Below are 22,353 nucleotides of genomic sequence, written 5' to 3' on the forward strand. Positions count from 1 at the left end.
AGAGAGGACATCCCGGGGGGGCAGGCCACAATGGCACGACCGCTTTGGGAAGCAGTCTGGCCGTTCTTTAAAATGTTACACATCAAGTTACACGGGACCCAGCGATTGCACTCCTAGGTGTAGACTCAGGAGGATTGGAAATGTATGTCCACACCAAACCTGCACACAGGTATTCGTGGCACATTATTCACAATAGTCAAAGAGTGGAAAGAACCCAAAAGTCCATCGATTGATGAGTAGATAAGCAAAATGTGCTCTATCCGTGCCCGCAATGGCATATTGTTTGGCCATAAAAAGGAAAGATGTACGGACACACACTACAACATGGATGAACCCTGAGAACGTGATGCAAAATGAAGGAGCCAGACACAGAAGGCCGCGTGCCGTCTGGTTCCATTTATACGAAATGTCCGGAACTGGGAAATCCATGCAGACAGAAAGATTGATGGTTGCCAGGGGCTGGAGGGCGTTGGGGGAAGGGGAGACTGGTAATAGGTACGGGGTCCCTGTTTAGGGTGATGAGAGTGTTGTCACACTGATGTGGTGATGGCTGCACAATGCCCGCAATACAAACCCACTGAATTGTGCACCCTAAATGGGTGAATGTATGTGTGGTATGTAGATTGTATCTCAATAAGTTTGACTGTCACAGCCACGTCTGAAAGTCCTTCTGTGAGAGTGGGACTGGTCAGGCCCTCCCCAGGCTTTGGGGACAAGTCGGGGGACAGGAGGTGGGGCTGGGTGGTCCCAAGCTGTCTGGGAGGGCACCCCTTCCTGCAGTACCAGGGCCTACCAGCAGATGGCAGTGACCTCAGCGACAAGCCCTACATGGACCCAGCTGACTGAGGACCTGGTCTGCCGGAGTCTGGTGGGTGACCAGTGACTCTGTTGGTGACGTGCTCACAGTGTCTGCTGAGTCACTGTGGGTCAGGCAGTTGGGGAGAAGTTGGCCATCACTTCAGGACTGACTAAACCTGGGGGGGTGGGCCGTGATGACCATTCCAGTATGCCCGCCTAGGATGACGCATGGAGGGCAGAGGGCCCCCTCCCCAGACACAAGGGCCAGGGCAGGTGGGGGCCTGGTCCTGGACAGGCTGTGCAGCAGGTGCCCACTCTTGCTGACTGGCCTGGAAAGAGAGAGCTGCTCTCCCTGCTGAGAACGTGTTTAATCCGTACAAACTGACGGTAATGCTAACGATACCGGGAAGGCCGAGGAGGTGGCACCGGGCCCTTGCCCAGCTCGGCACGTTGTCACTTTTATTGCTCTCCCCATCAGTGACCTCAGCTGGATGCAAATTCTCCCCATGTGATACCTCGGGAGCCAGGGCTCAGACAAGGGAGACGACTTGCCCAAACTACACAGCTTCCAAGGGCTGGAGCCCAGATTTAAGCCCCGTCACCTGGCTCCAGAGCCCTGCTGGTCTTGGGCTCAGGTGGTCTTAAGGAGGGGCTCACACCCTGCGTTTGTTTTAGGGCCCTTGATTTAAACCAATGATGCTCAAAAGGTGATCACCTGCGCTGGGATTTGGCTAGAGGTGTGTCCAGGGCTCCATTCCAGTCCTGCTGCATCAGAACCCTGGGGGAGGGGCCCAGCCCCCCAGGTGAGTCCATGCACCAGCATTCAGGAACCTCTGATTTAAAGGGACATCCCTCCGGGCTGCTCACATTTATTAAATTAGCACATAAAGCACTTTACTGTGGGCTGGGTGCTTTCTACTCGTCATCACTCAGAATTCTCCCCGTCACTCTGCAAGGCTGGCCATTCTGATCCCCATTTTACTGGTGGGGAGACTGAAGCTCAGGTCCCTCGTGGTAAGGCATGAGCTTAGACTGGAAACGAGGTCTGAGGTCACTCTGTCTGCTGACCTGGGGACAGACAATGGCCCTGGGGGACACAGCTGCAGCCCTAACATGCACACACTCTCTCTGGGGGCTAGAGGGCAGGTAGAGCCCTGGGTAAAGAAGTGCTACCAGGTATGCAGGTCTCAGCAATGCCACTGATATACGGGCGTCGTTGTCTGGGACTACCTCAGACCTATCGCTGAACAGAGACAGGCCAGAGTGGGGTTTGGGGGCCATAGCTCCCTGAAGTTCACCAACACTTCGTCTGGGGCACCCCGGACCTGTCAGCAGCAGGTAGGGTCCTCCCAAGGCTCCCCCCGCCTACACCTCCACATCAAGGTTGCTTTTGGAACCAAATGGGTTTGAATTCATAACCCGTCTTGGTCCCATTTGAACTTCTCAGAGTACAGAGTATATCTGTTTTCCTTCCATGAGCTAGAATTCAGCTCAGCTACAAGGGTCAGAAAACAAAAGATGAATGTACTTTTAAAAAGATAAAAATGTATATTTTCATGTAAAGGAGGTCCAGGGTGATGACGCTGCTCCACATTCATCAGGGACCCAACTTCCTCCCATCGTTTTCCCTCCGTATTCATGTGGTTTTGACCTCACGGTAAAAATGGCTGCTTGGGCTCCAGCCATCCCATCCACATTCCACCCAACAACAACAACAAAGAAAACAGGCATGTGTCCATCTTCACAGGACATCTCCCAGAAGCCACACCCACTAGTGTTACTTACCTACCATTGGCCAGGCTTCAGTCACATGATGGTTCCCAGCTGCCAGGGAGGCTGGGAAATGGAGTCTTTACTCCTAACAGTGATACACCAGGCAAAACTCAGGGTTTCTATTACCAAGGAGAAAAGAGAGAAAGGACATCAGGGGTCTCTGCCTCCTTAAAGTGGACCCTGTGATTCCTCTCCCACCTGTGTGCTTCCCAGGGCCATCAAGTCCTTCCTTCTCTGGTGGCTTCTTCAAATGTCAGGAACACAGGAGGAGAATACTTGGCCCGTTGGATGTCCTCCCTGCTGCAGAAGTGGTGTAAAGATTTATTGTCATCCCAGCCTGAGGCCACCTGCTGGAGGTCAGAGCCCCTGCTGGTCCCACCCCAAGCTTGCCATGGGCCCAGGGATGCAGAGGCTTTTCCAACAGGACCCTGAGCGGCTGTCACCAGAGGCCCTTCCCTGGGTGGGGGCAGGAGCTGGTGCCCTCACCTGTTGCTCCCACCCTCACCGCGGGGTGGGGCCATTTAGAGCCGCTAGCCAGGTCAGCACCTTCCTCTAAACCACAACCCCAAGGGAGTGGGGAAGTTGGAGGGTGTTGCCGGACCCTGAAGGGGCTGCATGCCAGGCGTGTGACGCTGGCTGCACACTTTGCTGAGCTGACCCAGCTGTGGGCCCTGGAGGTTCTGGTCAGCAGCCCACCTTGTACGGTGGGAAAGGTGGAGGGTCTCAGCCTGCCCCATCTCCTCTTGGGCCCAGCGTTCTCAGCACCTTGCAAAGTGAGGCCGGCATGGCGGGCACAGGGCAATGGCTTGTCTGCCTTTTAGACAGCCCTCCATGGGACAGTCCCCATGGAAGTTCAGCTGGGGGCCAGCACTGGGCACTCAGCGGGGCCTGCAGCAGAACCAGTCCCCATGTGGACTTTGGCTGCAGTCCAGTAGGTTTTCCCTGGCAGAGGGCACTGGGCAGCATTCCTCCCCCTGAACATAACGCTGCCACGACTCCGGAGGGGCTAAGGTGGGCAAGGGCGGAGGAGGACACTGGACCAGGAATGGGGGTTCTCGACCTGCCAGCCGTGGCTGGCAGCCCCGTGAGATGCCTGCCTCACTGCGCCAGACGCACGTGCTCTCTTGCGTGGACCTCACGATTCTCCCAGGAGGTAGGTGCTGTTATTATCATGTCCGTGTTGCCAATGAAAAACCAGTTCAGAGAGGTGAAGCCATCTGCCTAGGTCCCACGTCACTGGGTCTTCATGGTCAGAGCACGGCCTGGCAGTCAGACAGCCCTGAGTTCCAATCTGCCTCCACCTAGAGCTCCATGCGCGGGACAGTGGCTCTGTCCCTCTGAGCCGGTTTCTCTCTATAAAATCTGGGTGCCCCCTCATAGAGAACCTGTGAACCAGGCAGGGAAGACACTCCGGTGAGAAGGTCTTTGGGTCTGTAGGCAGGCAGACCCCACGGGTCATTGGCTGCAGCCCCTGATGTGATGTCCACGAGACAGGCCAGCTGGGCTCCTGGAGAGCTGGCCCGCCCTGAGCTCCTGGGGGACGCTGCGGGGAGGATGAGGCTGAGACTCTGGTTCTGGGCAAAGACACGGTGACCTCTTGTCAGTGGGGAAAAGTCAGCGCTGTCCAATGCCAGACCCTCCTCACGGCGCCACACCACATGGGCAGAGCCTGTCCTCAGGCCTGCCACTGTGCGTGGCCGAGCACGGTGGCCGCCCCCAGCAGCAGATGGTGCTGTCTCGATAGCGGGGAAGTCCCACCAGGTGCCACCTATGCTCCTCTCACAGGTGCCAGCCTGGCCCTGGCCCTGGCAGACAGAAAAGGGCACAGTCGACTCCACAGGGTCCCCCCAAAAGATATATGAGGGACAAATAGCTACCTTCCGATGGCGCAAGCGTTTCCCATTTCATAAAGCCAGGCTCGGCGTGGGCTCGAGAGCGACGTGGTGGGGGAGCTGCTGACACTTTGGCCAAGAAGATCTGTCCGGGGAGGTGTCATCCGTGCTGGGACCTGAGTGATGAGAAGGAGTCACTGTGGAAAGAGGATGGCCAGCAAGTGTGATGTCCCTGCTGGGGGGACAGTCCTGGCCCAGGCCCCAGGCAGCCAGGCCTGAGCAAAGGGGCACGGAGCCAGGGTGGGCGGGGCCCTGCCGGAGACTCTGCGTTTTGTCCTGAGTGTGGTCAGGGGGTGAATCTGGGGCCGTGGCTCTGAGGGCAGGGGCAGGGCCCCATGTGCTTGTGGGGAGGAGCTGGCGCGTGGCCCACGTGGGAGAGAGAGCCCCGGCTCTCAAAGGACTGCCTGTGCCGCGCTGTGGCTGCACCACCCCCCAGAGTTTCAGTCCCACCCCTGCCAGGCCGAGGAATATGAATATCGACTCAGCCTTGTCTCCTAAGCCTCCTGCACCCATGTACTCAAAAGCTCAGGAGCAGGTACCACAAAAGGACAACCCAAGTGAGAAGGAGAAGAGGTGTGTGCGAAGCAAGGTCATGCTGACAACCGCCAGTCACTCAGACCTCTAGGAGAACGGTCAAGACCCCAAGAGATAAAGGGACATCGAGGAGAGGACACCCACAGCAAAGCAACACATGGATGCATCATGAGCTGTCAAGGAGTGGGAACAAAAGCCAAGCGTCCCTTCAGAGCGGTCCAGGTTATCAAAATAAGGCAAGTCTGAGAAAGCTGTCACAGCCAAAAGGAGCCTAAGGAGACGTGGCAGCTACACGTGCTGTGGTGTCCTGGATGGGGTCCCAGGACAAAAGAGGGACACACTGGGGGAAAACTAAGGAAATCTCTTTAAAGTATCCGTTGTTGGTTGTTGATAACGTGTCAAAATCGGTTCCTTAATCGTTACAAATGTGCCACAACGCAAGATGCTAATAACAGGGGAATCTGACTGTGGGATACACAGGAACTGTCCGTACTGTTATAAAATGAAAAGTTTATTAACGAATGAAATAAAAGTCCAGTGTCATTGCTTGCCGGCCAAATTAGTAAAGACTAGCAGGAAACAAAACAAAACAAAACAAAACATGAATTACCCAGTGCTGGTGGTTAAATAGCAACATTACATGGCAACGTACCGCCGTCAGCACAAACGGGTCAATTTACAGCCGGAAATTCTTGGTCTGAATCCAGAGATTCTGCTTCTGAAGTTCACATCCCAAATACAGGGTCAAAAAAGAAAGAAGAAAAAAAAACAACAGTGTTTATGCACAAGGATGTCCAACACAGCATTGTTTACAATAGGAAAGAAAAAATATCTCGGAAACCACCTAATATTAGAAACGGAACAGAGCGGTTAAATAAACCCTGGTGTCTCCATCCTCTCTACAGAAGTCATGGCGTTTAGTGGGAAAATGGCAGGAGGTATTTATTAAGTGAAAACAAAAACTGTCTTTGCAAAATGATTCATTCATTCATCAGTTCATTCAGCAAGTAAATATTTATCGAGGCCTTGGCTGCACCAGGCAGCCCCCACACTTAGGCGCTCGGTGTCATGGAATTCCTAAGTGGAGCCAGAAGTGGAGCCAACTGTTATCAGCCCCTGGGGTGGGAGCAAAGATGCAGGTGACCATGCTGGACCTTGGGGTGGGTGGGGTAGGGGAGGGGGGATGGCTGGACCTTCTGAAGATGAGCTGCTTTTGAAGCCATCATCACAGAGAAGGCGGGATGGGCTTTCCAGGGGGAGCACAGAAGGGATAGACCGAGTGTGGCTGGCTGTCCCTTTGGGTGGGGACTATGCAGGGAGACCAGATCTAGAGGTACAGCCAAGGCCATCGAACCTTTTCCGTCTGGCATGGGGAGCCATAGAGGGTTAAAGAGGCAATGGCCAGATCGGGTTGCTTCCCAGCGTCTCTCAGGAGCCACTGCCAGGGCTCTGGCCCCCGGCCAGCCCTCCCGCATTGTGACGGGCCCACTCACCGTGACCGCGCCCTCGGCCAGAGGAAGCGGCCCCTCCCTTCAGGCCGTATCGGGGCCTCCATCTCAAGGGGCGTTTCTGCTGCCGGATTCCTGGCCTGGGTGATCAAGATGGACAGAGGCCGGGCCCCTTCCGAGTGCCACGGTCACTGCTTCTGGCATGTCCACATCCCCTGCCCCCTGGGACACAATGGCTCGTGAGAAACCAAACATCCCGGGGCCGACTTGACGGCCGTCCACGGCTGAGCCCTGGGTCCTGGGAAGCAGAATCACACAGTCACAGGAGGCCCGGGCATGACAGAGGAGGACGGCAGAAAGCCCGTTGCGCCCTGTCCGCGAGCGTCCGTGCTGAAGAGGACCCCCCAGGCCCCTCCACTGTGTTCCAGGGCAGAAGCCTGCTGCCAGCAAATGCCACGCCACTCCCAAAAGTGCCCAGTGGATGGAGATCAGATCACCAACCGGCCTTGCACAGGGGTCTCGCTTTCCTCACTCACGTTCTTGTGGAATCCCTACCAAGAGGGGAGGAGGGGACTGAGGCTCAGAGAGGGTGAGTGACTTGCCCTCTGCCACACAGCAAGTGATTGGCAGAGTGGAGCTCCCCAGAGTTCTCTCATCAATATGCTCACATCGCCTCAAAGCCACATTGAGCTGGGTTTATTCCCAAGCTCCACTGGGACCATTGTGCTTGTAAGGCAAACCGGGAAATGAAACAAGCTGTAAAACAGAGAAATGAAATATCAATGCGAAAAGGGAGCTGGTGCACCCACGAAAACTTTGCTTTGGAAAGACTTGGTGAAGACATTGACTGAAAAAGTAATGCTGTCAAATTAGGGGTGGGTGGGGCCCCAGAAAAGAATGAGGGAGACTTCACAAGCATCTAGGACTTGGAGCTCCGATTTCTTTGCAACGTCTTTAAAGGGTTTGTGTTGAACAACCCGGGCTAACTTACGTGTGGCTCCTTGTTCCTCAGTTCCCTCTGTGGGTTTTGATTATTTACATGGTATAAGGGGATTTCTGTTACATGTATGGCACTGGAGGACCAGCATGGCTCCCTTGTTTCCTTGAATGACATCAAATCATCATCGCAGTTTGCATATGCCTGACCTCATTGCCTCAGTTTCCTCCTCGGCTCCCAGCTGTTGTGAGGTCTGCACGAGATAAGAAAAAATGCCCATGGTACTTGCTTAGTTAATGGTGGTTATTATTGTGACATTGTCACTGTTCCTGGATTCTATAAGTCTCTAGAGGGCTGAGATCATGTTTTAACTTGGGGACCACAAGGGCAGAAGGGCCACTCACGGAGAGACATAGAGGCTGGAAGTGGGCAAGCTGTGGAATGAGGCCACATGACCAATCCGTCCACCAGGGCTCTGCACACCCCTGAACCCCATCCAGCCTACTGCCTGTTCTGAGAAATGGAGTCTTCCAGGCACACAACCACACCCGTCATTCACCTGTTGTCTGTGGCAGAATTGAGTGGCGGAGAGAGGCTGTGTGGCCCCAAAAGCTGCAAATGTATCTTACCTGGCTCCTTCCAGGATGGGGTGGCCCCCACCCCCATTCCATGGCAGCGAGCTCTTAGACAGATGGGTGGAGCCATCCCCCGGCTTTTATTCTCCAATCGCATCTCTTGCTCTCCAGATAAAAATGCCTCTCCCGGGCTCATGAGACCCCGTAACCCTCCTCCCATGTCTCCAGCCCCACCGTGTGCCGTGGGGTGCAGGCAGGTCCCGGCTGGCCATTAGGTTGCACAGGTCAAGGACAAATTCCAAGGCACAGACTAAGCCCTCGGGTCCCAGCAGGACATGCAGACCTGGGGCTGCCCCAGCGCTACAGGGCAGAGATAGGGCTGATGGCCCCAGAGGACCTGAACCCGCCACAAGCTTGGTTTGACATGGGATGACAGGGAGAAGCCTTTTGTGCTGCATCCACGTCTGGCTCTGTGCTGGGAGCTGGGACTGAAGCTTTGGCCTCACCTGGAGGAGCTCACAGCAGCCAGAGAGCCCTGCCTCTAACACGAAGCTACTGTGCCCCACCCAGAGGCTTCGCAAAGCCCTGTGCCTCCCTGGGCTGCCTGCCCTTTCCACAGAGGCCCCCTGTGTCCCACCTCCAGGCCTTGCACGTGCTATGCCCTCTGCCCATGCCACCCACCCCACCCCACTCCAACCCAAGCTTCAGGTCGACCAGATGCCTCACCTTCATCACACCCCACCCACAGAATGTCTGGCTCCCCCTTCTGAATCCTTACCCTGTGGGTAACTCCTTGCTCAGTGTCTGCTTCTCCCCAGCTCCATCTCTGCCACATCCCTGTACCTGGAACAGAGCCTGCACGTGCAGAAGCACAGCCAACGTTTGTTGAATGATTTACGGGCCTTCAAAGTGGACAAAATACTCCCTGCGCTCCAGGCCAGACACCATCACAGAGCCAAAGTAGGAACGTGAGGAGAGAGCAGTGAGGCGGGTAAGATAGTTAGTAAAAGCCCTCGAGCTGAAGGGAGGGGACCCGCTGAGTTTAGAGGATGGCCAGCATTACCAAGTGGCAGGTTACACACCTGAACCATTTTACAACTTGATGTCTTTGGAAGACAACCTGCCACTTTTAATACAATGGGAATTCCTTTCTGGTTTTTTAAAAAGTTTCCTCCATTATTACATGTATATGATATTAAACGGTTTAAGTGAGCAAAGGCTTAGCTCCTCTGGCAGTGGAACTCAGGGGAAGTGGGGCTCGCTGATCAGAGCTGCTTTTCAGGAGCTCAGCCATGGTGAGGGTGCCCGGGACCCCGGGAGATTCTCAGGCATACCTTTCTGAACAGGAGACTTTTCTCCCAAGACGCACATTCATGGCGTAGCCCCGAGTTGGAGCTGCTGGGCCTGCTGTCACTGCTTCGAATCCACTCTGGCATTCTGGCTGCCTTCTGCAGCTGGCCCCTATGATTTCACAAAAAAGCAAGAGCTTTCTTGAAACTGAGATGCCAGAGGCACCTTGGAGGACCACCCGAATTTTATTTTGGCTTCAGCTCCACATTTGCAATTGGTATTTTGGAGGGGCCCTCGTCACAGCTACACATGGCAGGGTCTCGGTTGAGCTTGAATGAGCGGCTGGGAAGAAGCCCGGGCTGATCTGACCTGGTTCTCAGGGAATGACCTCTGGGCTGGGCGCATCTATTTTAAAGGTGGCTGCCATTTGGTCTTTGCCAAAATAGTTGAAAGAAGACCCCAGAATAGCAGGCTGGGTCTGCCCCGGCTTAAAAGCCGCATCTGGGCTTAGAGGCAGGCATGTGGGACGTCAACGAGCAGGCGGCAGAGGCAGAGAAAGGCCTCTTGTCACTGAGGCCAGAGGCCCAAGAATGGCCTTTGGGCCACCTTGGAGGGTCAGCGTCCCTGACTTTGAAGAAGTAGAAGGGTCCCACGCGGTGAGGTCAGAGGCGGGACTGGTTCCGGAGAGCAAACATGGTTGGAGCGCCTGCTCCTTTAGGCATTAACTCGTGTCAGCCTCTCATTGCTACCCATTTTACAGATAGGAAGACTGAGGACAGGAATCTGCCTAAGGCACACAGCCAGAGTAGGAGGTAGAGCCAGACAGTCCTCACAGCCCCCAGAGTGGACCATGTGAGCCTGTGTGGCTCCACCATCCGTGGCAGCAATAACAGCAATGCTGGTGAGCGGCGGAACAATAACTTACCTTCTGCGATGGGTGATACCTTTTGCTGTTCCCAGAGCCCGAGGGGCCCCCTATCTCTCCCGTCAGGGCCTGCGCTCGGCAACTCCTACCAGAGTAGGAGACTAGTGTACAGCGGGGGATACTTTTCATCCCACATGGGCCCTAAAATCAGGGGTGACCGCTCAGCATGCAACCAGGGAACCGACACTGGAGGAAAAATGGCCTGCTGGGACCTGACAGGTGCTGGCTTCTAGGAGGCTTTTCTTCAAGACGCATTTGACTCAGTGAGGGTTTGCTTTGCCCACATTGACTATGGGTCCCATGTAAGATACAGGTCAGCGTACCATGAGAGCTTGGGATGTCACCAACTCTGGACCTCAGGTCCCTTGTTAGTAAAAGTGATTGAAGACACCTTCCCACCTCAGGTTTCTGAGGAGCGAATGAGAAACGGGCCCCATCGTGTGCCAGCCTGAAGCTCTGCCACCTTCCCCAATCACCCTTTGCTCTGCCCTTGATTCAGCCCCGTCCCCTGGGTGACACTTACGATGGGTCAAGTGCAGCCTTCTAAACCGCCAGCCTGGTAGCTGACACCCCAGCCGGCCCAGGGGAATCAGGTACGCTGAGTCCTTCCCGGGAGCACCTGGCTCCTGTCACGGAGGCAAATGCCAACAACCAGGTTGCTCTCAGGGACTCACAGTTCATGGTGGGTGACAGGGAACAAGGAAGGTGATACAGGTCCCCATCTGCCCAGAAATGCCCAGGTGTGCACCTTGGGTCCCGGTGCCATAATCAAGAGCACGCTGTTACTCCATCAAAAGGCCTGAGCTAAACTTTCCTCTGGTCATCCTGTGATGGGGTTTGGATTGGAGAGGTCAGACAAGGCTTCCCTGAAAGTTCAAGGTTGAGCTGAGGTCTGAAATGTGATTAGCTAACTAGGCAAGAAGGGGAAGGAACGCTTCTCCAAAAGTTCTCCACTCCATCCCAGCACCACACCCCCCATCTGCCAGCCCCCGTCTCCCCAGACTGGTGAACAGAAGGGACAGATGACCTGCTGCCAAATGTATGCTGTCCAGAATAGACCCCTCCCTGAGAAGGCTTCAGGCCCCAGGGGGCTCCCCTCGCCCACCTCCCTTCACAGTGGTCTTTCTCCAACTTTACAAAGGAAAAGTTAAACTTTGCACCCTGCCCAGACCTCACAGGGAACTCTCCTTAATTGCAAAGGCCTCCAGGCAGCAAACAAAGGGACAAGGTGACAAATCAGGTGACACTCCTCTAGCTCTTCCAGACCTGGAAGCAGACCCCTGCTAGGGTGAGGGGCAGCTCAGGCAGTTTGGCCGGCACTAGGCAGCTGTGACTGCAGATGTCTCGGGGAAGGGGAGGGACGGAGGCACGACAATTGCATGCAATGACCTTGCCTCTTAAGTCCCACACAGTCGACATTTCTCCTGCCAAAGAGGCCAGGACAGCCAAGATAGTGGCAGCTCCTGAGACCAGCAGGCAGCCAGCTCAAGGCAGAGATCTGGCCCCTTCTCTCTTGTCCATCTACCAGCCCTCAGAGTTAGAGGTCAGAAACAGGGAGTTTGCTATAGAGACGCATATTAACTTGATTGTCAGAATTGAAAAATGCTGTCAGATGTCTCCTGGTTGTAATCTGACGTCGTGGCGTCTCACCCTGAAGAATGGCTTTGCACATTACCTTGCTATCTGGCAGAAATGTTCTATATGTTGGATGAATGAAATCTGTAGCTCCCAAGTGTGGAAAGAAATATATGTAAAATGTAATATTAAATACAGGAGAAGCATTTTATCACTGTGGTGTTGGCCAAGCCGCCTTGAAATTTGCAACAGTTCCATTTCCACTCCTTTTTTCTCCCCATGCCCCATCTCATTGGGTTTAATGGACCACCAATTAAAACAAAAACTGGCACAATAATAATTCTTTCACAGGTCTTGGTGAAAAGACCTTTGGGTAAACTTTCCAGAAGCTGAAAAATGTGACTCCAATGACTGATGATAATTCCTTTGCCAACTTGGGCAGCTTCTGGGTCTTTGCACTCAACCAGTTTGAAAAAGATCTAGTGAGGTGTCAGTAGACAGAGCAGGAAAAAAAACATTTTTGATGAAAAACCACACGTGATTTGGAGCATATACCTTGAGAGGCGTTCCAATCCCTACGTGACATCACCGTAACAAACTTCCATTCTCTCTCCTTTTTCTATGAGTAAGGCCCCTCGGCTTCTACACCAGTAGAAATGGAAAATGAGAATGAAACTGAGGTCAAGCCCATATTAGTCCAGCAATTAGCAATGATGACAGTACGAATTATTTGGGGGGGACAAATCCAAACCCTTCCTCCTTCAAAGTGAAAGATTCATTTGCAATGGAATGTCATTTGTACTGTTTACTTGTCCATTATTTGATATTGCACATGATACTTTGATCGATTATGTATTAATGAGAATTGTGATGAAAACAAAATCCAGAACAAGAATATTGAATGCCAACTGTCACAAGAAATTCATTTTTTAAAATATTTTCGTTCATAGAAGTATTTTGGTTCTAGAGAATTATGATAGAATGATCAAAAAAGATTTTCAGGGTTAAAAGTACCTTAAATTTGGGTAAAATTGGTGAGGAAAATAGAGTGGAAATATAAACGTGAAGAAAAAAGACTAGGATTTATGATATTTGGCGGTTGAAGTAAAGCTCGTTCATCTCATTTTAAAAAAATAAAGACTGGAAGATAACAAATCGCTATAGTTTTTTAGTGGTCATTGGATACATTTAAAAGAGTAATAGAAGAATTTTATTTTAAAATGTCAATATTTAAAATGCACTAGAGATTACGTCGTCTGCAACTATGTATGATAAATTTTGGATTTCAACTTGAAAAAGCCCAAGGGAGCCAGCTCATTCACATCCATGAGAACAAGCTGACCCTGAAGATGGTGGGCCAGTGTGGAAAAGGAGCCGGGGTCCCTGATAGACACCTGCCACCTGTGATGGAAAGAAGCCTGGACTGAGGAGACATGGTGGGCAGGCTGCCCGACCTGAGGGAGTGAGGCCCTGGCCCCCTCCCCTCCGAAGTCCTCTCCCTTGAAACAAAGAAACACACGTGTCTCCCAAGAAAAAAAGAATACTTTTCAGACCAAGGTCAACCCAAATCCAAATCTGGGGGAGTCATATTTATCAGTCCCTTTAGGGGTACACTCCTGTGGTTGCTAAACGGACCAAAGCGTGTTGTGCAGGTGACAACACACAAAGTTTAGAACTGCCCAGGAGCAGAGCCGTGACTCCTGTGCAAATGAGACGGAGGGCGGGATCAGCCCCAAAGCAGGAGCCTCGTTTTGCCCAAGACTCCCACCCCAGTGGGAAAATGTGCAGCCTCAATGAAACGCCCCTGTCCAGGTGCCTTTCCTAGGGATCCCCCCACGTCTGGAGCCGTGGCAACACCTCTCCCAGCGAGGGGGCAGAACCCCAGGGGAGAAGGCAGAGAAGCCCCAGGCCCATGCCCACTGGCCTCTGCAGGGAAGAGACAGCCAGGAACTCCAAACATGCCAGGTCGGGGCTTCCTCCGTTTCAGCCAGAGAGTTGAGGTCTGCTGTAGAACCCCACCTTCTCAGAGAACGCAAGACCTCTCCTCTCCCCTCTCCTTCCTGCCATTTCCTTTGACAGAAGATCCCTAATGTCCCCAGGAAGCCACGAACCCATTTTACAGAAGAGGAAACTGAGGTGGGGAGCAGAGCTGCTGAGAGGCCGGGCGTGGCATCCAGCTGTGGGTTTGAGTTCTGGCTTCTGCTATTTGCTGGCCCCGTGACCTTGAGTGAGCTGTTCAGGTTGAGCTTCGGTTGGTTAATTCTTCTGTAAAATGGTGGTGAAAACAGGGCCCCACCCTCCAGGGCTGGGAAGAACAGGATCAGGCACACAAAGCCCAGTCCAGCATAATGGCCTGGCTCCCCAGAGTGCCGAATAATTGTCCTGGCCCCGGCTTTTATCTGGAGAGGTGCTGGTAACCCCCAATGGGTCACACTCATGGACAGCCCCATGAAGGGAGATACTGGGCACTGAGGGACGGAGCCAACGGCCATGGTCACCTGGTGAGTGAGGCAGGGCTGGCACTCGCGTCAGGCACGGCTTCCCCAGCTCAGCCTGGACGGCACGACCTATGAAAGAAGAACAGCTATGTCCCACTATGTGGGTGTGTGCCTGCCTCTCTACGCGCTAAACATGGATCATCTCATTTAATTCTCCCGGGTGCCCTCCGAAGTGAGAACTCTGAGTCCTCCGTTTACAGATGAGGACATTGAGGCCCATTTTCTCTCTAGTTCTCCCAGGCTTGAGTGTCTGACAGGTGCAGACATCCACACACCTGTGCCTCTGCATGGTGAACTGCTGTATTGATTTGCGGTTGTAAAAACCGTCTCTGCGCCCGTCACTCAGACCTGGCTGGGTCAGCTTCCAGGTGAAAGAGAAACCAGAAGAATAACCAGAGAGAGGGCAATCTAGTGGGCACAGAGCCACCTCTAGGCAGGCTTCTGTCTACCCTGGACGCCTCTGTGAGCCAAGAAGGACCTGCTGTCCCGTCTCCTTGATGCCCCAAGGTCAAGGTGACTTAAAAGAAAAAAGCTGTGGAAAACAGTTTGGCAGGTCCTCAAAAAACTGCACATAGAATTACCAGGATCCAGCAATTCCGCTTCTGGGTATAGACCCAAAAGAACTGAAAGTGGGGCTTTGGAGATACATGTGCACGTCTGTGTCCATAACAGCATAATTCACAACAGCCAAAATGTGGAAGCAACATGAGTGCCCATTGACAGGTGAACAGATAAGCAAAATGTGCACTATGCATACTATGGAATATCACTCAGCCTTAAAAAGGACAGAAATGGTGGCACGTGCTACACCATGGATGGACCTGGAGGACATTATGCTGAGTGAAAGACTCTAGTCCCAAAAGGACAAATAGTGCGTGATTACACTTATATAAGTTTCCTAGAGTAGACAAATTCCTAGAGGCAGAAAGTAGAATGGCGAGTGCCAGGGACTGGGGGAGGAGGTGGGGCGTTATTTAATGGGGACAGTTTCAGTCTGGGAAGATGAGAAAGTTCTGCAGATGGACGGTGGGGATGGTTGCACAGAAATATGAAGGTACTTAATGCCACTGAACCATACACTTAAAGATAGATGGTTAAATGGCAAAAGTTATGTTATGTGTATTTTACCACACACACATAAAAAGCTACAAAACATTGCCCGAATCCTTTCTTTGGGCGTTCTGAAGAAAAAGGTGTAAAAAAAAAAAAACCCCACACAAACTGTTTCTTAGGGTGCTTTGGCTCCGTAAATGCATCTATACCCATGGCGTTACCCTTCTTGACGTTGCAGAAAGACTCTATTGTGAGGGTCTTCTCTCAGAAGACAAGAAAAGGAAGTTAAGGAGAGAAGGCAGTTCAGGCATTTGCAAATTTCCTCATGGGAACCCTGCCCCAGGCTCCCTTCTGTCATTCCGCCCTGAGGACTACAAGTGAAGTTTTATGGAGTACTTTTTTATTATTATTATTACTATTAAGCCAAATAAGTCCTTCACAGCTGGGTTGGTGGTTCTGGGAAGCCCTGTCACTCCTTTATGGGAGAAGAAACTGTACGTGTGAAGATAGGACGTTGTGGCTTTTCTTTGTAGGTTCAGAAAGGTCACAACCAGGAGGGTATGTAGATCCCAGACCGGTCAGCTTCAGTTTGAGCCCTTGTTCTGCCTACGTATAAAAACATGGGTTTGTGTATTTCACAAATGCCATTAGCAAGGCCCTGTCTGCACCACCCCCAAAGGGCTTGCCATCTAAAGGGCTGACCCTGGTCGAGTTAAGGTTGCCATCAACCCCTAAGAGTAATTGCTGTGGTGCCCATTTTATAGATGGAGAAACTGAGCCTGATCAGAGGTGAGATAGCTTCATGGCATGTGGCTGACGGGACAGGGCCTGGATGGGAACCCACTGCAGGAGACCACAGCCCAGGGCTGTCCCGCGGCCTGCAGGCTTCCCCTGTTGCCCAGGTTCTTGGTAAACCGAGCTCTCTGGGGCGCAACAGGGCCTATTTCAAGTATTCAAGAGAGCAGATCTGGAAAAATTAGTCACCTTGGTCCAACTGTTCCTTTCAAATAAAAGGGAAAAAAAAAACACAAAAAAAAACAGTGTGGAGCTTCTGGTGGGGAACTGGCAGCTGGATCCGAGGTGCCTGCAGGCACCTACTGTCGTCCCGGGCAGCGTGAGGGGCTGGCACTGGCACTGCACCTGGCATCGGAGGGGCTGCCCTTAGCCAGGCAGCCAAGTACTCACAGACACCTACTGAGCCTCAGCCTCCCGTGTGTCAGGCACTGCTGAAGGCACGGGGGGATACGGCTGGGAACGAGACAGGCCTGCACTTGCTCCATGGACGGACAGTCTGAAGGGGTGGAGGGTCAGCAAGTATAGGCCGGTGAAGAAGGAGGTTGTCCAGAGGGACGGCTGGGAGGAGGCTGCCTTGGCGGGCGTGGGGCACACGGGCGGTCTCCCCAAGTAGCTGCTAATTGAGGGGAGATCTGCCTGGGGAGAACACTGAGGAAGCGCCTTCCAGCCAGAAGGTCGGAAGGAAGGACAGAAGGGGAGTGTGGCTGGTGTGCAGCCGCCAAGGGGACATAGGTAGAGGAGGGGCCTCGGCGAGGGGTTCAGAAACACTGTGTGCTACCTGTTGCATCCTTCACCTGTAGTCGCTGGATTAACCCTCACTGGGCTTTGCTGGCTGCACTGGACGGTTGAGGAGGCCGAGGTCTGCAGAAGTCAGGACGGGCTCAGGAACCCGTGGTGAGTCGTGGTGAAGTGCGAAATGGATCTCAGGTTAGTGAGACCCAGAATTCCCAGCTCCTAACACCCTTGCCAGCTGTAAGCCCTTCCAAGGAGAGTCACCAAGAGCACCTACTGTGTGCGGGTGGGTGAAGGTTCTGGGAGATAAACCAGCTGCTGAGGTCCTTCACTGAACTTACCAGCAAATAGGAGACACAGGGAGGGGGGTCCCTGTGGGGGTCCTGGGAAGACAGGAGCCACCCTCTGCCAGGAGCTGCGGAAAGCATCAGAGGCTCTAGGTCCCAACTCCCCACGAGAGGTGCCCCCCTAGACCTGGACTGAAGTGGGGCAGCCCACCTTGCATGCTGTTCTGTGAATGGGGAGTCAGGGGCCCAGAGATGGAAAGGATTTGCCAGGGCCACACGGAAACCAATGGGCAAGTTCTAGGTCTCCTGAGTTTGAACCCTGGCCAGAATTGTCTTCTTGGTACCAGATCCGCACATCCATTGGGGGTGGCCCAGCGTCCCAGTGTCCCGGCAGCAGCCGTGAGCCCACAGCCTACAGCCCAGGAAGGCCCTGGCTTGGGTGGGTGCTATTCATGAGGGCTGCAGGCCCAGAGGGGAGCACAAAGCTCATGGAGGAGTCTGGAGACTGGGTTCTGGTCGTGTCAAATCCACTCACTGACCCCTGAGGACCTCCCCCACTCTGGGCCTTAGGACAGAGATCTCAAACCTCCCAAGTCCGCTCCTGGGTTCAGAGGTTGCGTCCAAGAGCACCTCAGGCAGGAACTGGGTGGGAGGTGGGGGACGCTGAAATGGTCACGGGTGTCGGTGGCAGCAGGGGTTGAGGTGGGCTCCAAGGCCCCTGCTGTTGTGGTTGGGCGGGGCCTGCTGGGAGGGCCTGCAAGGCTCCTCAGGGACAGCAGAGAACAGGGATTTTCACACCTAGGTGAGCCAGCACCTAGCTGGGCCTCTGGCCAGTCCCGCCCCCATCAGGCCATAATGGGCACAGTGCCGATGGGGACAGTGTGGGGGAGAGGGGAGTATTCCTAGGGGCCTGGCCTGGGTCCCTGCCACATTGGGAGCTCTGGTTAAAGGACTTGACTGTGCCTGCTGAAGAATCAAAGGGGAGAGGGGCAGTGAACGTCCACTATGGCCCTGTGCCCTATCGCCTGTCCTTGCATGGAGGTGTGTGGTGGGGGGGCGGGGTACAAGCATTTGGGGTGCACCCCCAACTACCTTCCCTTAGCAGCACCCACCCGAGGTCCCCAGCCGAGGTGATGCCTCCACCTGGCTTACAGAACTCCATCTCTGAATCACCTGGAGTGCAGGACGCAGAGCCCAGGGCCTTGCCTCCCTCCAGCCCACCGCCCTGGGTTCTTCCTTCCCGGGCTTGCCCTCGTGTTACTTACTGTCCTGTCCTACCTGTCATTCCCAGGCTGCCCGCATGGCCTAAGAAAAAGAACCAGGTTCCTGAGAGTCCCTGAGAGGCAGGGCGCAAAGACCGGCTGCTCGGAGCTGAGGGTGCCCGGTTAGGGCGGCACCCAGGCTGCTCAAGCAGAGGCGGCGGCGAAGGGGAGAGACAGAGAAGGGACAGGCAGGGACAAAGTGAAAGAGGCAAAACTTTGGCTGAAGGCAGGCGTGGAGGAGACGCAAGGGGCGGGACAAACAGGTCCGTAGGCCGGGCCAAGCCAGGGGTGGGGGCCAGGACCCTCCAGGTGGCACTCGCGGCACTCGTCCCCGGACGCCTCCCCTCCCCCAGTCCTGATTGGCAGGCGGCCTGCGACCAGCCGCGAGCGCCACAGCGCCCCGGGCGCCCAGGCGAACGCGAACGGCCCCCCGCAGGAGTAGGAGGGGGCGCCCGGCTATATATAGCGGCCCGGCCTGGGGCTGGCCCAGCGCGCAAGGAGGCGCGCACCGCTTCGCAGGGTCTCATCCTCGCCGTGCGTCCCTCACGGCTGCCCGCCGCTCCATGCAGCCCCGGTAGCTCCGGGCACCTGGGGGCCCCGTCGCTCGCCTCCCGCTCCACCCTCGGCCACGCACTCCCTGCTCCGGCCCAGGCCGTGTGCTCCCGCGGACCGCCACAGGAGCAGCTCGGCCCCCGGCTGCCCGGGCGCACAGACCGCCTGACGGACGCACGGCCCGAGGGCGGGGATGGCGGGGCCCGGGGCGGCCGCGGCGGCGCTGCTCCCGGCGGTCCTGCTGGCGGTTCTGGCGCCTTGGGTCGGCCGTGGGGGCGCCGCCGCGCCCACCGCACCCAACGGCACGCTGGAGGCCGAGCTGGAGCGCCGCTGGGAGAGCCTGGTGGCGCGATCGCTGGCGCGTCTGCCGGTGGCCGCTCAGCCCAAAGAGGCGGCCGTCCAGAGCGGCGCGGGCGACTACCTGCTGGGCATCAAACGGCTGCGGCGTCTCTACTGCAACGTGGGTATCGGCTTCCACCTTCAGGTGCTCCGCGACGGCCGCATCGGCGGCGTGCACGCGGACACGAGCGACAGTGAGTGGGGCGGGCCAGGCGGGAAGGGCTGGGGGCCCCGGCAGCGGCCGCCCCTGCCAATTCGCCCAAACGCACACGGAGGCCTCGGGCTGACACCTGCTCGCGGGCTCTGGGAACCCGGGCGAACTGGGGTTCCGGTCCCTCTGGCGCGGGGATGCGGGGACGCAAACACTCCTCGCTCTGGGCGGCACCGCAGGGACAGGCTTTGCGCACCCCGGCGGCCGAGCCCCGCCTCCCCGCCTTCGGAAGTTAGGGCTCCGGATGCCGAATTCCAGCGCCTTCGCCCGTAGGCACAGGGCGCGCGGCGCAGCCACTGGCACCCGCGGGGGCCCGGGACTCAAGCCCAGGTTCCGGCCGGACTCGGGGGCCGCCGGGCCAGCTTTGATCCTGCGGTCCGGGACTGGGCGCGGCCGCCGCGGGGTCTGGACCAGAGGAGAGGGAGTCGGCGCCCGCGCACGCTGTGCTCTGGGGTTTCCTTGGGGGTGGCCTGCGCTAGGGAGCTCGGGCCATTTATACCCACTCCAGAAATGGGGGTCCCGAAGGCGCGCAGGCCGAGGAGGGGGCTGGAACGGGAGGCACGGACCCAGGGTCCCCTGCCCCGGAATGACCCGTGCCCCTCCCCCAGGCCTGCTGGAACTCTCGCCGGTGGAGCGGGGCGTGGTGAGCATCTTCGGCGTGGCCAGTCGGTTTTTCGTGGCCATGAGCAACAAGGGCAAGCTGTACGGCTCGGTGAGTGTCACAGGGCCCGGCAGAGCACCCACTGAGGAACGCGGGCAGGATCCTGACCCCTCCAGGCCCACGGCACTGAGGCTGGGGCCCGGGTCACAGGATTGGGGGAGCCCCCTCACCCCCACCCCGTCTCGCCAAATGCCTGTGACAAGGGCCAGCAGCCTACACAAGGGGTGCAGCCCCAAGACAGGAACTACGAGGTTTGTGCCCTCCCTCCTGGGTGCCTCCTAGCCCCTCACAAGGTGCCATCGGGAGCCTTTCTCTGAGCCCCCGGGGCGTGTCCCAGCGGGCAGGACTGCAGCCTGGAAGGTGGACACAGTGGAGCGGAAATTCTCTGGCTGCCAGGTGTTGGGCGGGTGGTTGGAGCACCACCTGCTGTGGGCTGGCCATGTCCCTCTCCTCACCCTAGGAGGGTCTTGGCTCCTGAGCTGTCCGCCCAAGCCGGGCTGGGACACAAAGGGGCCCCTGGCCATGGCTCCCAGCGTCCCTGGGCCAGGAGGAGGTCCGGCCTAACACTGTTCCTCCTTCCTCCCAGCCTTTCTTCACCGACGAGTGCAAGTTCAAGGAAATACTCCTCCCCAACAACTACAACGCCTATGAGTGCTACAGGTACCCCGGCATGTTTATTGCCCTGAGCAAGAACGGGAAGACCAAGAAGGGGAACCGAGTGTCCCCCACCATGAAGGTCACCCACTTCCTCCCCAGGCTGTGACCTCTGGAGCCTTCCCTCAGCCTCCGGCAGCTCTCAGAGGGGAGCGCCCAGGGCCACCTTGGTGCACCTCTATCTATGGACAGTTTGATGCAAGAGTCGGTGTAAGATATTTAAATTAATTATTTAAATATGTATATATTGCCACCAAATTATTTATGGTTCTGTGGGTGTGTTTTGTATTTTTTCTGAAAAAAAGACAAAAAAGTAGAAACAAACTATATATATGTATATATGTGTATATATATATACCCCCTGACTTCTGGTAAAACAGTGGATTTATTCCATTGGAATAAATCCATTGGATTTATTTAACTTGTCAGAAAGTTGTCACAAGTGTGCTGCTACTCTGTGTTTTAAAAGCCAGTGACTTCTGCCTGCTTTGCACCACCGACCCATACGTTTGTCAGGGAGCTCCCCTGTGCCGGGAAAGGCCCTCTTGGGGCTTTGGCAGCCGCTAAGGCAGCTCCCAGGCGAGTCCTCTCCTCGCACCCTCCAGCGCCCCACTCCCTTTGTGCCCTGTTGCTATTAATTGGGGCATATCGGTTTACTTCGGGTACAGAAAGTGCGCTGTCGAGTCCGCTGCCACTCCGTTTTTAGATCTGCCAAGACTGACCTTTGAACTTTGCTGTAGTCAATCTTCCTCCATCTACCAGATGGGAGAGACCTTTAGACAACTTTAAAAACTCCCGTTTTCCTTTTTTGGATCAGCCACAGCCACATTTCTGTGGCCATTGGGGGTGGAGGGAAGCAAAAAGCACAGCGATTTTGTAAATCAGATGAAAATGCATCAATATCTCACTGCAAGGCCAGAAATGGACGAGATGGGTACACTGGCAGCCACGGCCCAACTCTAATGATGAAATACCCGTTTATGACCGCAGTTCCTTCTGACAAATAGTAGAGTAGACACGTATTGAAAAGCACACTTCCCTGTGCTGGGGACGCTTTGGGCTAGTACTCACTGTTAATTTTAGGTGGAATGTCCTTGCAATTGTACAAAACACTTAATGCAGAGTTTGTACCGAGGAAGATGCTGCTTCTCTCGGTTGCATGCCCTGATTAAGTGGCTTTCACATCTACCTCGAACGTCTTTAAACCACTCATCTGGCGAAATCTGCAGAAAGCTCAGACCGACGGGTGCAGAAGTTCGCCATCCCAAGTGGCTTTTTTTTTCCATATGTAGCCAAAAAGGATTGCAGATAGCGTCGGTGCGTCCCATTCGAACCTTGTCACGTTTGAGCTATCTTTACCCCGTGATTTACTTTTAGTAAGGATAATCATGGTGAAAATATTTGCAGACAGCTGTTAGAGTGCAGTATATGGTCACCAAGTAACCTTATATTTTTCTTTATATATTTTACAAATGTAACCCCTGTCGTTGGAGCAAAGATGGAAGAGGCAGGGTCGGGGATGTTTAAAAAAAGTTCCGAGGTGATGGCAAACATTTAATTTT

General features: G+C 54.9%; 1 protein-coding gene across 1 annotated transcript; it reads left to right on the forward strand.

Annotated features, from left to right (window-relative positions):
* The first annotated feature begins 18,810 nt into the window (after positions 1–18,810).
* Positions 18,811–21,117, forward strand: FGF4 (fibroblast growth factor 4). The gene is made up of 3 exons (XM_033120055.1): positions 18,811–19,459; positions 20,085–20,188; positions 20,724–21,117. Exons 1-3 carry the CDS (start codon positions 19,120–19,122, stop codon positions 20,898–20,900), a joined length of 621 nt encoding a protein of 206 aa, XP_032975946.1. The 5' UTR covers positions 18,811–19,119; the 3' UTR covers positions 20,901–21,117.
* The last annotated feature ends 1,236 nt before the right edge of the window (positions 21,118–22,353 follow it).

This window comes from Rhinolophus ferrumequinum, chromosome 11 (genome assembly GCF_004115265.2).
Source record: "Rhinolophus ferrumequinum isolate MPI-CBG mRhiFer1 chromosome 11, mRhiFer1_v1.p, whole genome shotgun sequence".
NCBI lineage: Eukaryota > Metazoa > Chordata > Mammalia > Chiroptera > Rhinolophidae > Rhinolophus > Rhinolophus ferrumequinum.